Below are 22683 nucleotides of genomic sequence, written 5' to 3' on the forward strand. Positions count from 1 at the left end.
ACTTTCAGCGCTGCAACTTTGCAGATATTGTTTATGCTCAAACAGCAACATTACACACTAACTAACGTAATATTTTACAAATTAGATACTATGAAAACCGATACTGTACTCTACAAAGCGCAAACATTTCACAATTAACTGTTTGGTCAGCTCGGGTCATCACAAATAAGTTTGTTTAATTCTAAATTGTGGCAGTTATAATCGGAATCAGAATGAGCTTTATTGCCAGGTATGTTTAAACATAAGAGGAATTTGTTTTCGTGACAGAAGCTTCCACAGTGCAACAGAATGACAGTGACAGAACAAAAACACAGATAATAAAAAGAAGAATTAAAAATAGAACAAGTAAATACGGAATAACAATATACAAATTGACAATTGTATGTACAGGTATATTACAATAGACAGTTTTGTATGTACATGTATATTATGTGCAAATTAAAATGTAGACTAAGTATGTGTGTTAGATAAATAAGTGTAAAAATAGTGTGTGTTCCACAATTATTGTCAAGTGTTCATGAGATGGATTACTTGAGGGAAGAAACTGTTCCTGTGCCTGGTCGTTCTGGTGCTCAGAGCTCTGTAGCAGACAACAGTTCAAAGAGGGAGTGTGCTGGATGTGAGGGGTCCAGAGTGATTTTGCCAGCCCTTTTGCTCACTCTGGATGAGCACAGTTCTTGGAGAGTGGGGAGGGTTGTACCAATGATTCGCTCAGCAGTCCGGACTACCCTCTGTATTCTTCTGAGGTCAGATTTGGTAGCTGAGCTGAACCAGAGAGTTATTGAAGTACAGAGGATGGATTCAATGATGGCAGAGTAGAACTGTTTCAGCAGCTCCTGTGGCAGGTTGAACTTCCTCAGCTGGCGAAGGAAGTACAGCCTCTGCTGGGCCTTTTTAACAATGGAGTCTATGTGAATGTCCCACTTCAGGTCCTGAGAGATGGTGGTGCACAGGAACCTGAATGACTCCACTGTCATTACAGTGCTGTCCATGATGGTGAGTGGGGGGAGAGCAGGGGGGTTTCTCCTGAAGTCCACGATCATCTCCACTGTTTTGAGCGTGTTGAGCTCCAGGTTGTTAAGACTGCTCCAGACAGCCAGCTGCTCAACCTCCAGTCTGTAAGCAGACTCGCCACCGTCCTGAATGAGGTCGATCAGTGTGGTGTCGTCTGCGAACTTCAGGAGCTTGACAGAGGGGTCTTTAGATGTGCAGTCGTTGGTGTAGAGGGAGAATAGCAGTGGGGAGAGAACGCAGCCCTGAGGAGCTCCAGTGCTGATCGTACGGGTGCTGGATGAGAATTTTCCCAGCCTCACTATCTGCTGCCTGTCTGTCAGGAAGCTGGTGATCCACTGACAGACGGAGGTGGCCACGTAGAGCTGAGTTAGTTTTGGGCAGGAGGAGGTTTGGAATGATAGTGTTAAAAGCTGAGCTGAAGTCCACAAACAGGATCCTCACATAAGTCCCTGGTCTGTCTAGATGTTGCAGAACATAATGCAGTCATAATTCAGTTAGCTTTGCCATTCTGTCCGTTTGGTGCTGGCTGTGCATTATGACCCTCCACGTGATTTTTTTTCCCGCTACTATTATTATTATTATTATTATTATTAAAGTAATGTTGTATTTTCTACTTGCTCTCCTTTGCATTATTAATGTGATGGCGTAAATGTACGTTGTATAATGTGCCCTGGGAAATACATATTAAACAAGAGATGTCTTGGATTCATGGCTTTGTAAGAATTTGTAAGGTTTTATCCTTCATTTTATAAATTTTAGCTTTAGGGAACCAAATCGTAGAAATTCGGTTTTGATCTGATTAATTGATATTAATCAAAATTGTATAATTTATACCTTATTAACAACTCGTCCCGCGAGTATTAGTACAGTATAATTCAGCAATGCTTCTTATTGTTGATAAGAATACAGAATTGATTGGGAAATTTTGCCTGAGCAACAGGTAACACGATCTATGGCAAATAATTTAAGATTTGAAAATCAAGGCACCAGACTATACCGCAGCTGCCCACTGATCCGGGTGTGCTGTGTGTGTGCACGTTGGATGGGTTAAATGCAGAGCACAAATTCCGAGTATGGGTCACCATACTTGGCCATATGTCACTTCACTTAAATCTTAAAATTAATATTATTATTATTGCATATATATATATATATATATATATATATGGGCGTGTATAAATATAATATGGAGGGCGGGGCTCAGATTACCATGTGTGTACGTAGGGGGCCCATGAAAAAGGTTGGGAACCACTGCACTAAATGACTGAGGATCACACACCAGACTTTAAATTCCTTCTGTTGGCATCCATTTAATAAGAGGCTTCATAATGAGGCTAGTTTCTGTGTTCATCCCCATGAATTAAATATTTTATTGGTTTGTTTTGTTATTACATTTTTGAATATGTGTTTACTTAGCTGAACGTGGACTAGTCTAGATGTTGCAATAAGTTTGACTGACACTTTTGAATGACACTACGAATATACAAGTGATCAAATTGAGTGCCTTGTTGCTTGATTTTTGTGTTCTGTTTTTTTTTTTGTGATTGACTTTGTACATTCAAATGAAACATTTTTCAATTATTCTTTAAAAAGGTTGCTTAAAATAAACAAGAGTTTTTAATAAAACATGATGTGAGCTTATTGGGAACAGGTGTGTGATTAAAGGGTACAAAATTGTACCCATTAAGCACAGCCAGACTTTTTGCATTTAATGATGTACATCTTAACTGAAATGCTTTTGTCGTTTAAAATAAAATAAAATATTATTGTGTAAGAGATTAATATTTTATTTTAATATAACTTGTACTGAAACTGATTTCTTGTGCAATAAAAATGTCTCAATGTAGATTTTGGTGAGCTTAATTGTTACGTTACCCTAAATGTTTTGAAGAGATTGTGTGCGTCTGAAGCGCTGTTGATGTTGTTGTGGAAATATGAATATTTGGCAGTGTGGACTTAACACAGAAAAGATCAAATCAGAGACTGATACATACTCAGGTCAGATGGACCTTTTGATTTGCTCATTTTCCGCTGCCCTAAGTTCTTCTAAAAAAAAACACCGGATAACCAGGGGTTAGGGGAGGGTAGCATGAGCTGTCTTGGAAGAGAGAGGACAGATGTTGTCTAGATAAGAATTTGAAGTGGAGCATAATCTGGCCTTTACAGAATACCTGTGGTGGTAAGCCATTTCATATCAAATGAGACTTTAAAACAGTGGAAGCTGCAGTGTAAGGCTCCTCCAAATGAATGTTGAAGTCACCAAAGACAACAAGTGGGTTGCCATCCTCAGAGAATGAGGACAGCAGCACATTCAGCTCCTTCTATGAAGGTGCCCAGTTGGCCTAGAGAGTGATAAATTACTACACAGTACATAGTTTTACAGTTGTTACTGTAATAGCATGAAATTCAAAAGGATTATGATTTCTTTATTCTGCTTCAGCTTTCTTACAAATGCTAATCTGCATGTTTGTGTGTACATGAGTGTTAGGATATGTTAAGTGTTTAGTTTATTTAGTGCACTTTTGTAAGCACGTGATGATGTTTATGCTCAGAACAAACCCTGATCCCCTAACCTGAAACCCTAAAATCCTAATGAGTCTCTAATCATGCCGATTACTGCTACATGCTCTTAAAAAGGTGTTAGATGATTATTATTCTATGGCCAAGAGAGTAAAATCCTACTATTGTCTACAGCATGTATCTCCAACCCTATTCCTGGATAGCTACCATCCTGCAGATTTCAGTTACAACCCTGCTCCAACATACCTGCCTGCAATTATCAAGTAATCCTGAACACCTTGATTAGATGGTTCAGGTGTGTTTGACTGGGGTTGGAGCTGAAATCTGCCGAACGTTACAGGGCTCTAGACAAAAAAATTGAGTAAGGAGCCATTGGCACTTATAAGAAAAAACTTAGGCGCCAAATTATTTTTTTAGGTGCCACAGAATAAACGTGTTTTATTTATTTGTTTTTTAACATTTTGACATTTCAATCATATAGTCATGTGTTTGTCTACTCTTTTCTGGACTTTATCAGCATTTTAATCCATCTTGTAGATAACCTGGGAACTAAGGTTCACTTAAAGTGGGAACTAAACGTCTTTTCCAACTTGAAATATACAGTCACAAAGAATTGTTTATTACACAGAATCTGTACCAATATCATGGACCATAAGAACTTAAGTAATTGCAATTTAATAAATTTAAGTTGGTCCAACTTAAAATAAAAAGTGAACAACACATTTTCAAACTGTTATTTGTCAGTGTAACTCAGAATTGTCAAGTTCACTTAATGTATTTCTTTAATTATGCATTAAGTTGGCGCTTTAGGAGAAAATATAGCGGCTTCTCCGAGATAGGTATAAACGCAGGTTGGAGCCAGCTCCAAATGGGAGGGACTTGTTAATATTCCCTACACCAAAACTCATATTTATTCAATGACATCATTGCCTTTTGAAGTTTAATCCAGCTGTATCGAGGTTCTTGTCTTTCCATCCCCAACTGTAAGACCTCTTGAAATTATAATTAAGACTTTTCTTATACCATTTAACATGTGTTACGTGCTAGCCCTTTTTGTGTCTAGAGGTAATGGGCATAGCAGTAACAAACTTTGGAGAGAGAAAGCACAGGGACCTCTTGTCTCCAACCCCAATAACAACTCCAAACAAAATAACTTGTTATTGTTTTTTATTAAATCATAAGAAAAAGATAAAAGGAAACATTAGCTTCAGGAGGGGGCAAAGGCCAACATAACAAACAAAAGATTTCTAACTCAATTTTAAACATAACTTACCTATACATAAACCAAAAACAAATGAATAACAAAATCGAACTTCCCTAACTCCTTGACTACCCAGATAACCAGGAGAAAAGCAATTAAAGAAAAAGGCACCCACCTCCCTACAAGTTTCCTTACAAAACCCTTGAACCCTAAACAAATGTACAAATCTACAACTGAATTCACAGTAGCACCAATGGTTAGCACTCAACAACAAAACAAAGTTAGCTGGAGCCAGAGAAAAGAAGTCCGTGTGACAGGTTACAAACTGCATCCCTCTCTCGCTCTCTTTTTGCTCTGAGACAGTGCTGGCTTTATGCTGCTTCCTCCTGAGTGCAGCCAATCAGTGGAGCCGAGTTGAATGGGTAACCAGCAACAGGTGTATCCAATCACCTCCACGACAGTGACAGCAGTAGACATGAAAAAAGAGAACAACAACAAAAGCATACATACCACAAAACACAGAACAAATCAAACAAAATACGTCTCAGGACGTAACACATGTATAAAATTTACGGTCATAAAAAGTTTTAAATAAGTAAATTGAGAGGTTTTTAAGGACCCACGGTATTTAAGTTAGCCCACTGGGCAGGGCAGTGACACATTTTGGTAGCCCAACTGGAAAACACAATAGCTCCACGATTTTGCAAGCCCTGGGTTTCCTCAATTTTTTTAAAGAAAAGTCAACTGATCGCTTTTTACAGTGTTAGTTTGGGCTCCTCCTCAATGCATCCTATAGAAATGTTGTCAAATCTCTCACACATCCAGTCGGTTTTTGCATTTTTTATCATGTAGACAACAGGTTAAGTAAAAATATTAATATGCAAGAGCGAATAAATATAGCAAAATGCTCCTCTTTATAATTATTATTCTAGCTGACTGATGAGCTTATGGATGGCGAGTGGTTAGGTATTGTAACGTGGCATTGTTTACAAGCTTTACAAGATTTCCAGTTTGACACAGAATGAGCGATTACATGAGACATTTCAATAAGTGTAGGCTCTCTTATAAAATAGCCTACCTTTTAATATTAATTCACATTCATTTCATACTATAATAGAGAAAGATATAATGGGTTCACTTCTGGGGCGGCGTTTGCGTATGGCAGAGTATGGCAGTTGCCATACCCTAGCCCAGTCAGGTGCTGTGAAAAATTATCCAAACTTGAGTCGATTATAATTCGTTTTTATTATTTTAAATCAGAGAGTTTTGAAAATAGTAAACCAATGATAAGCACTAAAATAACTTGTCAGTAAAACTTCGTAACGCCATTGCATCATCAAGCTCTCAGCTAGACCTCGTAACTTCACCCCGCCTCCGTTCAGATTGACGCGCCGCGCACAGCCTGGAGACAGATCTCTGCTTTTTCGTAATGCAAGGGTAAATAAATAATTGATGTTTGAATAGTACAGCGTTTTCTTTACTCAAACACTATTTCTTTAAAGGATAATGTTTTTGTGTGTTTGAAGAGTGAAGAAGAATTAGTTATTTGCCGTCTATATACTTGTGTATCTACGTTTTAAATATCCTGTGCATAAGCGCTTAATTTGAGATTTTGGCCAAGTGTATTAAACAACAAGAAAAAACTAAGCGCCCATATAGCTACAATCAAAGTTATATAACCTGTAAAAGTTGATGAAAGCATATAATGCAATGCACTCGTTCTAATGACAGACAAAACACTCCATCTCCGTCATTCTCTTGTCAAAAACACTGTTAACTCCATTTGAGCTTGATTTTCATATAATGTTATGTGCAAGTGTCTGATACAATACCAACGCTAACGACGCAGTGTTGTTTAATTATTGAATTCTTTGCACTTTTTTTTCTTATTTTTATTTTTATCATTATTTTAATTTTAATTTTCATCATTTTCAAACATAAAATCAGCAAGCTTTTATTTTGGTGGGTTGCCGGCAAGTAAATATTATGCGCTTCCGGGTTTAGCGCTGCTGACTGAAGAGTGTCAGTGAATGAAATGTCAGTTTTGCTTTGAAAACGGTAGCGGTAGCCTAGATTGTGCTTTCAGTTTGGATAGAAATCTTATACAGTACAGTTTGTCGATCTAAAATGGTAATTGTGCATTAACAGCTGTCAACCATGTCGATACGCAAATGCGCTGTCAGAACTTATTTAACGTTACACAGCGCATTTTTAATTTTGGTCGCGTATGCGGACCTGCGAACCAGTTATGTGCACCCCTGCACAGGGGCGTAAATTTCATCTGACAGTAGGGGGGGACAATAAACGTAAAATTTCTCAAGAGCAATTTTTGAAGGGCACACAAATAATACAGCCAAAATTGTACTTGTAAGGATAGATATGTGTAAACAGCATGCACATAGCATGGAGACCGTGTTTAAATATGAGTTCATGGTTCACCACGCGGTCATATCGGGCCGAACGGTTTTGGTCAGGTATGGTTCCAGTTGTTTTTCCACGTGAGCCTGGTACGGCGCGGCACGATTACAAACCGTTCTCGGCCCGGAATTCTCGGCACGGTTAGAACCGTACTGAACCGTGCTGGTAGAGTGCGTGTGCATGACGTCGACACTCAGGATCTGTCACTGTTGCCTGGCTGCTAGTTTTTCCGTAGCTTGCTAAGCGCGCTATTTTGAGCAATGTAAACACAAATTAGTAATAAAATCTGAAGAAATCATCCTCCATAACGCGGTGGTTATTTACACCTCATATCATATGTAAACACTTGTGTTACCACGGCAACGACTGATGCATTCCACAGAGATCCGTTATCAGCCCCGCAGTGGAAAACGAAACCGTATCCGTGCTGACTGGCCCGGAACGGAACGGTTAAGCAAAGAGAACCGTTCGGCCCGATAGTGGAAAAGCGGCTGTACAGCACGGTTCAGCACGGTTGTCTAACCCTGCCGAGAACTCCGGGCCGAGAACGGTTTGTAATCGTGCCGCGCCGTACCAGGCTCACGTGGAAAAACAACTGGAACCGCACCTGACCGCTCGCCCGATAGTGGAAAAGCGGCTTATAATTATTATTTTCGTCTGAAACCTAGTATGTCTCTTTCGCATTAATTCAACCGCATTAAACCCACTGATCTGCCACTTGACATCATATTGAACGAAACCCAACACGTAGGTCTACAATATTAGCCTACTATCAGTTCACACACAGGCTTATCGCCGTGTTAGTTGTAGTGGGTGACAAGCTACAGTATTAAGCTTGTTAACCTTATAATCGGTCATAGAAAATACATCAGATGTCATTTTTTTTTTGTCATGACTAATTTATTAATGATCATCTGTATTAAAGAGAAATAATCATTTCACCCGATGTTTAAAGAGAATAAAATAGCCTTGACAGCCTACTTACACATAACCAACTTGCTCTCTCTCACCGGACTCGTGTGTGCATCTGTAAAGAAGGAAAGCAGGCAGTGGACCAAACCACTGTGAGGAAAGGGAGGGGGGGAATCTAAACATTTCTGAACTTAAAACGTTTTTTTTGCGTTTATTTTGTTTTACTAATCACACAATTATTTTAAGTATATGTCCATTATATTATTTTCAATACACAGAGTCGCTTGTAAAGATATTTTTAGGGGGGACAAGCCTCAGATAGGGGGGGTCCTGTCCCCCCCGTACCCCCCGGATTTACGCCTATGCCCCTGCATATTAGTAATGATTATAAACGAGAATTGTTAACGATATTGCCAATATCCACACAGCTGACAGCTTTACCTGTTGAAGTTTGTTCAAGTTGTGCATGAAATAGACACTGCTTTTCTGCACTTTAACTTTGCACGTCTCCGTCATTTTGATCTCTCGCGCTGCATGACTGAGCTGCGTTTAGCAAGCATTTTGGTAGAGATGAGGACTGTTTGAAACTCCTTTTTTCCATTAAAACTTTGATGCGCATCGTCTCAGTTTAATACGTGGACATAAAAATGTGATCGCAAAACAATCAGGAAAAAAAATCAAGTCATAACATAGTCGCCATTTGGCGACCTCAGCAAAAACTTCACTCGCAAATTAATATTTTTGGTCGCAAATGCAAAATGGGCAAATATTTAGTCGCAATTTGGAGCCCTGCGTTAGCTTTCCAGGAGCAGGGTTGGAGACCCCTGATCTACAGACAGTCACACTAAACAATTTCTGGACAAATGTTGGCGTGATGTCTAATATAAATTCTGTCAAGAATGCCCAAATCATACCTTATTCATCAAATACTTTTTATTTAACATAAATAATTATAAATATCTCCTTTTGGGCTAATATTTTCCCTTAAATCAAAGATGTGTGTATATTATATATGTGTATATATGTAAATTAATTTTGTTTATAAAAACACCTAATTCATAAAATGAGAAATTTAATAAACAGTCATGGCATGAATTTAAGTGTTATGACATTTAACATAGAACCATCCAGTGTTTCAAAACCAAAATACAATCATGATTAGTGATGTTAGTTGTTGTTGTGGGAAATCATTACAGAAATAAGATCAAGGAGAATGGAAGTCTCATTTAAAAGTTCATCAAAGGGAAACGTAATTGTACATGCTGTCCTATAGAACAAACTGAAGTCCAGAAACTTTCCACCATAAACTGGTGAAACATGATACAAGATCAACTTCTGGGAACAATTGCTTTTAAACAGTCTACTATTGATTTGATGGCAGCATTTCGGTTGCAACATTAAGTGTTGTTTAAACACACACACACACACACACACACAATATTACAGTAATGTTAATGTTTCACAAGAACTATGCAAGTATATCTCAAGCTGTTCACACATTAAATTTCATCTATTTATTTTCAAGGTAATCTACCTAAAGATTAATGTATGTAAAAGAAGTATTATAGATCAGTATCAATCACAGCTTAATTGGCTAGTGATTACTGCAGACAGCTGGTGGGGTACTGGAAAGATGCCATCTGTACACGCTTCTGTAAGCGTTCCACATCCAAGTCTCTGAAATAATTATTTTCGTCATTCTGAATGATGACCTTCTGCAGCTCGCCAATCTCTTTCTCCATCTTATTTCTTAACTCTCTTTTCATATTCTGCAGAGCCTGTTAGAAATGCATACTTTTAGAACAAATTATTTAAGAGGGGAAAAAAAAATACTGATTTACAGTGTGTGCAGAATTATTAGGCAAGTTGATATTCTGGTCATATTTTTTCCAAGAACATTTTACCAATTCCAAGCCACATCAATCTTAATAACTACTATTGATTTTGTATTTAATAATTTATAAGTGATATATAATTGTTCATAAAGGCTGATAGTCAGAAACTTCTTATTTTAGGTGTGCAGAATTATTAGGCAGGTTTTCCTTTACAGATAAAATGAGCCAAAAAAGAGATTGTTACAGCCCATAGTGCTGATACTATGGATTTATTTAGGGTGCAGTTCTACTACAGCCTTCTAGGGGCTCTAACCCGCTCCCCTCCTCCATATTAAGCCCAGGTGTAGTAGTTGAGAGAGAGGCATTGTTTGGTTAGGAGGAAGCATGGCTTCTCATGCTACCTTCAATGTTTAGAGTCCCGATGTGTTTTAAGCTCAATCAATGTAAGTGTTTATCTGGTTAGTTTATTCGTGTTATTTTGCTTTTGTTTGGTCATTCTCATTGATGAATGTGTTTGTTGGCATGCTGGCTCTCAGTTTGTGTTTGCGTTCTAGAGGGACTCTTTTGTATCGGTGGTTTTTCTTGCCACTGATGGCCGCGCTGTCTGAACCTGGGAGACATTCCTAGGATGGGATTCCTGCTGCTGTCGTGGTCAGTTTGGAGTTCCTCACTCGGGGACTGGGGTGGTTTTGGGAGTACATGGTGGAGATTGTTGGGTGGACCGAGGGATGCACATTGAACTTAGTCATCATCATCATCTTCTTCGACATCATCAATATCTCATCTACCATGTCTTCAACGATAAGTACTACAGACATTCATTGACATTCATGTTCATCATTGGACAATGTTATAGGTTTATCTTCCATCCAGAGTTTCACTCCTGTTTGTATGCTTGCAAGCTCAAATACTTACATTTCACAAAGTCACTGAGACTGCTGATTTCCTTGTTGTTTTTGCTGTGATTGGTTTATGCCAACTTCTACCATACAATAATAATTTGTTAAATCTCGTTCTGTGTGTTTATTTGGACATTGTGTCAACACGATATTCTTTATTTAAGGTACTCATATTAAGAAAGGTTGGTGGGCCCCTCTCTCAAAATATTTTTTAGCGGCTCTTCCTTTAAAAGAGAAGGGGAGGAGTTACAAGATTGAACTCAAGAATAAAAGTTAAAAAAAATTATTAAATGCCCATGAGAAGGATGCAATACTAATGCAATAATATAATTAGCAAAGTTAAGGCATGACCATTGGGCAGCGAAATGCTCATTGGGTCAGCAAGGTCAGAAAAAACACGTTAACTGCAAAAGAATTAGGAATTAATGTCAAGAATTAGGTGAGAAACCATCAGGAACCATTTAGTCTCCAGCACCATCATTTTCCAGAACTGCAACCTTCCTGGAGTCTCCAGAATTACAAGGTGTCAGGTTCTCAGAGACTTTGCTTGGGTAAAAAATTCTTTAAAATGGCCCTCACTTAATAAGAATAATATGCTGAAGTGTTGTGAAATACATGAAGACTGATTTTGTATAGGATTTATGGACAGATAAGTTGTGAGTGACTCTTGAAGGACCAGCATCACATCCTCTTGTACCACTGTTTGAAGAATTTATCTTCTAGAATCTGGCAGTAAGTTTTGGGAGCTCATTTTAGTTAATCTCCTATCCTGAAAAGTCTGTCTTGCAGGATTGATTAAAAATGAGCTCCTAAAACTTACTGCCAGATTCTGGAAGATAAATTCTTCAAACTGTGGCACAAGAGGATGTGATGCTGGTCCTTCAAGAGTCACTCTCAACTTATCTGTCCATAAAGCCTATAAAAAAATCAGTCTTCGTGTATTTCACAACACTTCAGCATGTTATTCTTATTGAGTGAGTCATTTAAAATATTTTTTTACCCAAGCAAAGTCTCTGAGAACCTGACACATTCCACTTCTGGAAACTCCAGGAAGGTTGCAGTTCTGTAAAATGATGGTGCTGGAGACTAAATGGTTCCTGATGGTTTCTCACCTAATTCTTGACATTAATTCCTAATTCATTTGCAGTTAAGGTGTCTTTTCTTCTCCACCTGTTTTTTCTGACCGTGCTGACCCAATGAGCATTTCGCTGCCCAGTCGTCATGCCTTAACTTTGCTAATTCTATTATTGCATTAGTATTGCATCCTTCTCATGGGCATTTAATAATTGTTTTACTTTTATTCTTGAGTTCAATCTCATATTTGGCTCATTTTATCTGTAAAAGAAAACCTGCCTAATAAGTCTGCACACCTGAAATAAGGAGTTTTTAACTTTCAGCCTTCATGGGCAATTATATATCACTTATAAATGATTAAATACTAAATTTATAGTAGTTACTAAGATTGATGTGGTTTAGAATTGGTAAAATGTTCTTGGAAAAAAAAAATATGACCAGAATATCAACCTAATAATTCTGCACACACTATGTAAACATACATATTACAAATATATCAGTTATACATAAAGTATGCTATATTATATATAGGATTATAAAGACGCACACACGCACATATATATAATATATATATATATACAGTGAGGAAAATAAGTATTTGAACACCCTGCTATTTTGCAAGTTCTCCCACTTAGAAATCATGGAGGGGTCTGAAATTGTCAACGTAGGTGCATGTCCACTGTGAGAGACATAATCTAAAAAAAAAATCCAGAAATCACAATGTATGATTTTTTAACTATTTATTTGTATGATACAGCTGCAAATAAGTATTTGAACACCTGAGAAAATCAATGTTAATATTTGGTACAGTAGCCTTTGTTTGCAATTACAGAGGTCAAACGTTTCCTGTAGTTTTTCACCAGGTTTGCACACATTGCAGGAGGGATTTTGGCCCACCTCCACACAGATCTTCTCTAGATCAGTCAGGTTTCTGGCCTGTCGCTGAGAAACACGGAGTTTGAGCTCCTCCAAAGATTCTCTATTGGGTTTAGGTCTGGAGACTGGCTAGGCCACGCCAGAACCTTGATATGCTTCTTACAGAGCCACTCCTTGGTTATCCTGGCTGTGTGCTTCGGGTCATTGTCATGTTGGAAGACCCAGCCTCGACCCATCTTCAATGCTCTAACTGAGGGAAGGAGGTTGTTCCCCAAAATCTCGCAATACATGGCCCTGGTCATCCTCTCCTTAATACAGTGCAGTCACCCTGTCCCATGTGCAGAAAAACACCCCAAAGCATGATGCTACCACCCCATGCTTCACAGTAGGGATGGTGTTCTTGGGATGGTACTCATCATTCTTCTTCCTCCAAACACGTTTAGTGGAATTATGACCAAAAAGTTCTATTTTGGTCTCATCTGACCACATGACTTTCTCCCATGACTCCTCTGGATCATCCAAATGGTCATTGGCAAACTTAAGTCGGGCCTGGACATGTGCTGGTTTAAGCAGGGGAACCTTCCGTGCCATGCATGATTTCAAACCATGACGTCTTAGTGTATTACCAACAGTAACCTTGGAAACGGTGGTCCCAGCTCTTTTCAGGTCATTGACCAGCTCCTCCCGTGTAGTTCTGGGATGATTTCTCACCTTTCTTAGGATCATTGAGACCCCACGAGGTGCGATCTTGCATGGAGCCCCAGTCCAAGGGAGATTGACAGTCATGTTTAGCTTCTTCCATTTTCTAATGATTGCTCCAACAGTGGACCTTTTTTCACCAAGCTGCTTGGCAATTTCCCCGTAGCCCTTTCCAGCCTTGTGGAGGTGTACAATTTTGTCTCTAGTGTCTTTGGACAGCTCTTTGGTCTTGGCCATGTTAGTAGTTGGATTCTTACTGATTGTATGGGGTGGACAGGTGTCTTTATGCAGCTAACGACCTCAAACAGGTGCATCTAATTTAGGATAATAAATGGAGTGGAGGTGGACATTTTAAAGGCAACAGGTAACAGGTCTTTGAGGGTCAGAATTCTAGCTGATAGACAGGTGTTCAAATACTTATTTGCAGCTGTATCATACAAATAAATAGTTAAAAAAAATCATACATTGTGATTTCTGGATTTTTTTCTGGATTATGTCTCTCACAGTGGACATGCACCTACGATGACAATTTCAGACCCCTCCATGATTTCTAAGTGGGAGAACTTGCAAAATAGCAGGGTGTTCAAATACTTATTTTCCTCACTGTATATATGTGTATGTATGTATATCTATATATATATTAGGGGTGGAACAGTTCAACTTACTCACGGTTCAGTTTGTATCACAGTTTTAGAGTCACCGTTTCGGTACGGTTCGGTGTGCGCTATGTTTAGAGAAAAACTATACTGTCAAATAAAAATAAAGAAAATAAGAATAATCTATCTAACTACAATCAACAGCACAAATAAACACAATAGGGCATTTTGACTATTTTCTTTTTTTAGGAATTTGTCCATTCAAACACACGAGAACTTAATATTTGCTTCGGATGAGCGCACACACAAATCTTTTCACTGCACGCGCGAGCTCACGTCCTCTGGCTCTTAGATGGGTTTAGTTTAAACCGATATCAACGTGTGCTGTTCAAGTCTCACCTGTGCACGCGCGCTATCAGCACGATGATGGAATAAATGACTGCTCATATTCCAGCGTACGTCATTCGCATTGAACAAGAATGAATGGTTTGTCCACTTTTTTTTTTTTTTTTTTTTTCTATCGCTGCTGTTGTATTAGGAAGCCAGAATGCGCATCCATCAACATTCATCATTCATTATACATTATCAACATTCATCATACATTAGCCGAACCCTGTTTGTTTTAAGTGTTGTTATTTATAACAACATTGCAGATGCGTTGTCAGATTTAAATTAAACCACGGTTCTAGTGCGTGCCGAACTGTTTTTTTTTTTTTTTTACCGAGAACTGTTCCACCCCTAAAATATACATACACACACACACACACACACACATATATAGGCTATATAATTATTACACAAAGGGGTATTCATGGTACATGGAGTCAGCACACACTCACCTTTTCCTGTGCTTTCTTATGAATTTGTATGTCCTGCCTTTCATGGGCTAAGGTTTCGGCCAATAAAGAAAACTGCAACAGGACAAAAAGTAGAGTAGACTGAGTACAGTAGAGACACTTTCTGCTTTTTTCATCACTACACAAAAACTAGATGCTGAAATGAGGTGATTTTTTTTTTTTCACATGATATTTCTTTTGCTTGTGTACTAAAATATCATAAATTGATAATAGATAATAATAATAATAATAAAGTAGTTCATATTTTCCACACTTAGCTCATAAACATTATTTCTTTCATTTTTGTCTCAACTGTACCCATATGGTGTACAGTTGAAACAGTAGCATGGTACAGTTGAGACACCCATTCTTAATGCTCTAAAGCTGGCTAACCATTTATTGCAAATGTAATAAATTACAAAATTACAGTTTTAAATAATTAGTTTAAAAATACATTTATTTATTTGCTTTATTTAATTCAGATTCAGTTAAGCAAAACAGGAACAAATATTTAACACTACAAAATATATGGCAAACAGTACAAATGTAAACATAAAAAAAATAACAATATACATACCCGTATATTATTTAACCCTACCCTAAACCTATGCATCACTCGAATCTTTCTGCATTTTTACATTTTTCAGTCATTCTGTATGATTTATAAGCTTGTTTCATCATGGGGACCTAAAAAAATATTCCCACAAGGTGAATTTACTGGTATTACTATACATGTGGGGACATTTGGTCCCCATAATGTAGGTAATACCAGTACACAAACAAACACCGCCTCTGTGTGCATTTTATTTTCTATGATTAGACTGTTACTGTATACAGTACATAGCAACCTATAAAGGGTGTCTCAACTGTACCCACTTTACCACCTTATAATATATTATAATTCGTATATTTCTTAAAATGCTATGTAATCCTTTTAACATTCATGTTAGAAAATATGTCCATGAATAATAGACATTGAAATATCGCAAATATAGTTGAAATATCACACATATAATTTTTTAACAGAATTTGCGTAGCATGTGTAAATGTGACTTTTCCTATTATCATAACACTGTACAACTAAAGAGCATGTGAAGCAATAGGACACCAATTCGGGTACAGTTGATACACTGTCTCAACCGTACCCCACTGGTTCTTTTAATTGTGATGATTTTGGCTCACATTTAAAAAAAAAAAAACACCAATTCACTCTCTCAACAAATTAGAATATAGTGACATGCCAATCAGCTGCAAAGGTTTCCTGAGCCTTCAAAATTGTCTCTCAGTTTGGTTCACTAGGCTCAATCATGGGTATGAGTGCTGTATCCAAGCATGTTAACAGAAAGTTGAGTGGAAGGAAAAAGTGTGGAAGAAAAAGATGCACAACCAACCGAGAGAACTCATCATAAGCAGCCTTATGAGGATTGTCAAGCAAAATCAATTCAAGAATTTGGGTGGACTTCACAAGGAATGGACTGAGGCTGGGGTCAAGGCATCAAGAGCCACCACACACAGACGTGTCAAGGAATTTGGCTACAGTTGTCGTATTCCTCTTGTTAAGCCACTCCTGAACCACAGACAACGTCAGAGGCGTCTTACCTGGGCTAAGGAGAAGTAGAACTGGACTGTTACCCAGTGGTCCAAAGTCCTCTTTTCAGATGAGAGCAAGTTTTGTATTTCATTTGGAAACCAAGGTCCTAGAGTCTGGAGGAAGGGTGGAGAAGCTCATAGCCCAAGTTGCTTGAAGTCCAGTGTTAAGTTTCCACAGTCTGTGATGATTTGGGGTGCAATGTCATCTGCTGGTGTTGGTCCATTGTGTTTTTTGAAAACCAAAGTCACTGCACCCGTTTACCAAGAAATTTTGGAGCACTTCATGCTTTCTTCTGCTGACCAGCTTTTTGAAGATGCTGATTTCATTTTCCAGCAGGATTTGGCACCTGCCCACACTGCCAAAAGTTGGTTAAATGACCATGGTGTTGGTGTGCTTGACTGGCCAGCAAACTCACCAGACCTGAACCCCATAGAGAATCTATGGGGTATTGTCAAGAGGAAAATGAGAAACAAGAGACCAAAAAATGCAGATGAGCTAAAGGCCACTGTCAAAGAAACATGGGTTTCCATACCACCTCAGCAGTGCCACAAACTGATCACCTCCATGCCATGCCGAAGTGAGGCAGTAATTAAAGCAAAAGGAGCCCTTACAAAGTATTGAGTACATATACAGTAAATGAACATACTTTCCAGAAGGCCAACAATTCACTAAAAATGTTTATGAAGTATTCTAATTTGTTGAGATAGTGAATTGGTGGGTTTTTGTTAAATGTGAGCCAAAATCACCACATTTAAAAGAACCAAAGACTTAAACTACTTCAGTCTGTGTGCATAGAATTTATTTAATACACAAGTTTCACAATTTGAGTTGAATTACTGAAATAAATGAACTTTTCCACGACATTCCAATTTATTGAGATGCACCTGTATTGTATAATGTACAACCCCAATTCCATAGAAGTTGGGACGTTTTGTAAAATGCAATAAAATTAAGAATCTGTGATTTGTTAATTCTCTTTAACTTTTATTCAATTGACAAAAGTAAAAAAAAAAAAAAGATTTCCAAAGTTTACACTGACCAACGTAGATGTATTTTGTAAATATGAACAAATTTAGTTTTTGACGACTGAAACACATTCCAAAAAAGTTGGGATAGAGGCAAAATAAAAGTGAAAAGGTTATAGAATATCCATGTTAAACTGTTTTGAAACAGTTCACAGTAAGCAGGTGAACTGGAAATAGATATTCAAATATCTTGTTTGGATATAAAAGAAGCTTTTTTTTTTTTTTAAATGGTGTAGCACAGGGAGGACCAAGAACAAGTCATGTGCATGTGGGATGACATAAAAATGGCACTGCACAAGTGCCTGGACAACGCATTCTTTTTATAAATAAAATCCATTGAATAATTGTCATCAACTTCTTTTATTGTCCAAACAGACTGTGTGTGTGTGTGTGTGTGTGTTCCTTTTCCTTTTTTTCCCACAAAATTCTGTCTAAAAATAAACAAACCTCTAACTTAATCATCAATTTTACACAAATAGTATATTTAATAGCCATGTTCTCATCTGATTAAAGACAAAATCATTAAAAGCTGTTTTTGGACATTGCAAACAAACAAAACAAACAAAACAAAAAATTCCAGACTTCCAATGCCAAAACCGTTTGTATTTTGTTTATTCAATACAAACAGGTGCTTACTATTCTACATCTTAAAATTCCAAGTGTCAGAACGCTAACATTATTAAAACCCCACATTTTAGCGTTTACCACATTACTGCAGACTATTTGGGAAAGTGAATGTGCCTTTAATCTTTGAAACAACAGGAAGAAACGTAACAACGATTTCTATTTTAAGCGGTGCTGGTGAAATCGCACTTTACCTGTTTGAGCTGTGAAATTGACAGCACTAATCCAATGGCGTCGTAAATATTCGGGAAATAATTGGCATTGAACCAGACAGTGAGTAGGTATATTCTACTTCAAGTGGTGCTACGCTGCCGATTAGCGTATGACATCAGCGGCAGCGTGTGAGATTTTAAATCTCGTGTCAGATGGCATTGCATAAGAAACCGTCATGCTGCGGTGTTAAATACAGCCACATGGGCATAGGGGCACTTCAGAAAACCACTGTCATTTACCACAGTCTGCTACTTCATCAGGAAATGCAACTTGAATATCTGTTACTCTAGGAGCAAGCTATACATCAATTCTATGCAGCGATGCAGCTGGGTTCTCTGGGCCAGAGCTCATCTCAGATAGTCAAAAAGACAGTGAAAATGTGTCTAATCTTCTGTAGACAAGACAGGGTTCAAAAACATGGCTTCAGTGGATCCAACAGGAAGGGCATTAGACTGCACAGCACGGGCCGCTTTCCTCCTCTCCTGATGGATAGAAACTGCGTAGTTGACCGTCGCTGTAGCTAACTCGGCCAACACAGGCGGAGAGGTAGTGATCTTGGTAGTCTCAGTGGAGACAGGAATTGGCCCGGCAGAATGTGACAAGTCAGGAAGGATAGAGGGACAAGATTAGACGTGACTGATTCTTGAATAACAGGAGTGCACTCAGTTGACTCTGGGAAGACAGAGGTTGACTTGATGGACTCAGAGAGGTGTCTGGTGCTAACTTCATTGACTGAGTGATGACTGTGGTCAACACAATCTTCTCCTGGATAACGGTAGTGAAGGTGACAGATTCGGGGATGACAGAAGTTGACTCTGGCCTAGAATTGATTGGAACTGACTGGATAGCTGCCTGCTTGGCTGTCTTGTAAATGATGGGAGCAGGGTTGACTGGCTCTGGAATAACTGGAAACGGGTTTGACTGACTCAGGAGTGACTGGAGCAGACTTAACTGGATCAGGCTTGCCTGGCTCTGGAGTGACTGGAATGGGTTTGATGGGACCTGGAATGACTGGAGCAGGTTTGATGGGATCTGGAGTGACTAGAGTGGGTTTGACTAGCTCTGGAGTGACTGGAGTGAGCTTGACTAGGTCAAGAAAGACTGGAGTGGGCTTGACTGGCTCTGGAGTGAATGGAGCGGGCTTGACTGGATCTGAAATGACTGGAGCGGTTTTGACTGGATCCGGAGTGACTGGAGTCGGCTTGGCTGGTATGGAAAGGTCGGCAGCACTCTTGACCCTCTCTGGGAAAGCTGAGGTTGATTCAACAGATTCAGAAATAGGGACTGACTTGGATGTCTGGGAGATGACATCAGTAGAATTGACAGGCTCAGGGGAGACTGGGAAGGTGTCAGAGTCATAAATGGATGCAGCCGACTGGAGAGCCCTCTTCCTTCTTGCCCTTCGTTTCTGAGTAGGAGTCAGAAGAGGATCTTGGTCTTGACTTGACAAGGGAAGTGGGGCAGAGTGGTTGCTGCATGCTGGCTCAGGAGGTGGAGGAGGCATTCCCCACTGGATGCGATGACCTAAATACCTGGAGAAGTTCCAGAAATTTAAAATCCTGAGGTTCTCCAACTCCCACTTAGGCAGGGAATCATCCAAGCAGGCATTGAAGATGTCTTTGAGGGTGGTATCATCATAATCAAGCCCCCTTGACATCGTCCAGAAAAACTGGGTAAATGCACCTATCTCCCCAGCCCTGTTGGTGAAGGTTAGCCAGACCTCAATGACGAGCCAGCCTCTCCCGGGCATTTGCAGGTGGCAGGATCTTGATACTCATTCTGCTGAGTCCAGTGCTGGTCAGTTTATTCTGTCAGGGTTCTGAAGGGAGGACTCAAAAGCGGAGGGAGTGTTAACTGGTTTATTTGACACACTGACTGACAGGACTAGAGATGGTGACAATAGGTACTATTGACATGGAGGCATATATTGGGATTGTACAGAGATATGTTTGCTTTTGCTTGTCGCTAATGAAAGTCTGGATGGTCCCTTTGGTTTTTGGGATGGAGAACTCAAAATCAATTTTTCCCGGAAACAAGTTGAAATGTGGACTCATCTGAGTACAGCACACATTTTCACAAATTAAGTTAAAAATCGTCTAACTTAACCTGCTCTGTATCTTTATTATTTAATGCAAAAGCGATTTATTAAAATCGATTTATTAAAAAACGGATGTATTATGAGAGTAATACATCCGTTTAATCTTGATCAAGAACAACTAATGATCAAAGAATTGGACCGGCATCGGCCATTAGATCATTTTAAAAAATCAAATAGCCTTCAATTTACAGGTAATAACTGCATCTGTCTCAGATGTAGACTTGTGAAGATTTATTTTAATACAGATCCCATACTGTAACCTGAAATAAATGTGCTCTATAGCCTACTATTCGTGTTTGTGCAGAAAATTATTAATGTGCATGCATGACAGGGAGATGCCCGTGCTATCACTTGAATTTTTTTCTGATAATGAAATAACTGATAATTGGGGTGCCTCACATACATGAGAAATATATCTACAGAAAGCTTGAAATGTCTACTTTTACACAAACCAATTCAAAAAGAAAGCAAATACTCCTTGATTATGTAATCTGTTAAGGTTACATTCATCTCTACAGGCGCATCCAATCTACTGTGGAGACGAACCAGCACTGTGAATTTCATTTTGCAGCCGACAAGAAAAGTTTATTAATAAATAATTAAAATGTCTCCTTTTTCATAATTATTATACTTCTGCCTGTGCTTTGTGGCAAACTTAATGCGTGTGCTTGAGCGCGGAATATATTAAGGCTCATTATGGATTAGACTTAATTTAATATAAACGTGCGATTAGTTGAATAATGACAGAGTCAGTCATTTATGGCTGCATCCAAATACAGAATACTAGAAAAATATTTAAAAAACCGAATACTAGAAAAATATTAGGCGGGGGGCAGCCCTAAATACTTTCTAGACTTATCTGTTAAAGTTTTTAAAGCATTTTGTAAGTTTGCATATAGGCTAATCAGATAAATTCTGCTTTCAGAACAGTGACATCCATAACGCAGAAATGTCCCCTCCATAATGCTTTTCCTCTGAAACACAAAAACGAAAATTTTAAACCCTTCTCCATTCTGCAGATATTTTTGCTTGTTTGTGCATTGTAAATCACAGAAAGTCTACAAAATCCTCCCAAAAAATGTCTCCCAAAACCTCTATTGTCATGTCCGTAACCCATAGATTTCCCAAATCTAAAATATAAAACACGTTCATAGATGGTTACTTTTCTGATGTCTGGACTCTATTTTCAGGGGTTTAGAAAAATATTAAAGAGAGTTCAATATATGGTAATGAATACCTTCTGTGATAATTTATATTTCAGGTTTTGACTGCAAATGTCAGGCCATAACGCTGGAATTGCCCAGTAATTCGGCATGGATGAAAGAACATCACCTTCAGCTCAACCTGGCAAAGACTGAGCTTCTTGTCTTTCCCGCCGCTCCAACTCTACAGCATGACTTCACGATCCAGTTAGGTTCATCAACAATTACCCCATCAATTTCGGTCAGAAATCTTGGTGTAATATCTGATGACCAGCTGACCTTCAAAGACCACATTGCAAAGACTGCTCGATCTTGCAGGTTTGCACTACACAACATCAGAAAGATCAGGCCCTTTCTGACGGAGCATGCTGAACAACTTCTTGTCCAGGCCCTTGTCATTTCTAGGCGGGACTACTGCAATGCTCTTCTGGCTGGACTTCCTTCAAACACAGTCAAACCTCTACAAATGATTCAGAATGCGGCGGCATGACTGGTCTTCAACGAACCTAAAAGAGCCCATGTTACACCTCTCTTTATCTCATTGCATTGGCTACCAATCGCAGCTCGCATCAAGTTCAAGACACTGATGCTTGCTTATAGAACAACCACAGGCTCAGCACCCGCCTACCTGCACTCACTATTAAGAATCTACATCCCCTCCAGAAGTCTGAGATCTGCTAGTGAGCGACGCCTCGTGGTACCATCACAAAGAGGCTCAAAATCACTCTCCAGAACATTCTCGTTCACCATTCCTGGCAGGTGGAATGATCTTCCCACCCATATTCGGAGTGCTGGATCCCTGTCAATCTTCAAGCAACAGCTGAAAACTCATCTTTCAACACTACTTGACTTCACCCTACACCCTACAAAAAATCTCTCTCTCTTTATTTATTCCTTCCCTTGCTAGCTTGTACTTATTTGAAAAATGCCTGAGACTTGGTATTACAAGCACTTCGTTTATCGGATTGCCTCTTCAAGATGAATTGCTTTATGTATTCCCCAATTGTAAGTCGCTTTGGATAAAAGCGTCTGCAAAATGACTAAATGTAA

At 38.8% G+C, this 22683-nt stretch overlaps 1 protein-coding gene across 5 annotated transcripts in view; it reads right to left on the reverse strand.

The window, feature by feature from the left end:
• The window catches only part of LOC131541933 (centrosomal protein of 95 kDa-like), a 240481-nt gene that overhangs the window by 39562 nt on the left and 178236 nt on the right, over positions 1 to 22683 (reverse strand). For 2 of the 5 annotated variants that reach the window (XM_058777987.1, XM_058777986.1), the window contains exons 14-15: positions 14884 to 14955; positions 7760 to 9843 (exon numbers count right to left, since the gene is read on the reverse strand). The exons of 1 other annotated variant lie outside the window; for it this stretch is intronic. In XM_058777987.1, the coding sequence (XP_058633970.1) occupies positions 9667 to 9843; positions 14884 to 14955 (249 nt within the window). In that variant the 3' untranslated portion in view covers positions 7760 to 9666. Of the gene's footprint in view, positions 1 to 7759; positions 9844 to 14883; positions 14956 to 22683 lie in introns of those variants that run through there. 2 more of the 5 variants (XM_058777985.1, XM_058777984.1) reach the window with 1 other exon arrangement.

This window comes from Onychostoma macrolepis, chromosome 06, assembly GCF_012432095.1.
Source record: "Onychostoma macrolepis isolate SWU-2019 chromosome 06, ASM1243209v1, whole genome shotgun sequence".
Taxonomy (NCBI): Eukaryota; Metazoa; Chordata; class Actinopteri; order Cypriniformes; family Cyprinidae; genus Onychostoma; species Onychostoma macrolepis.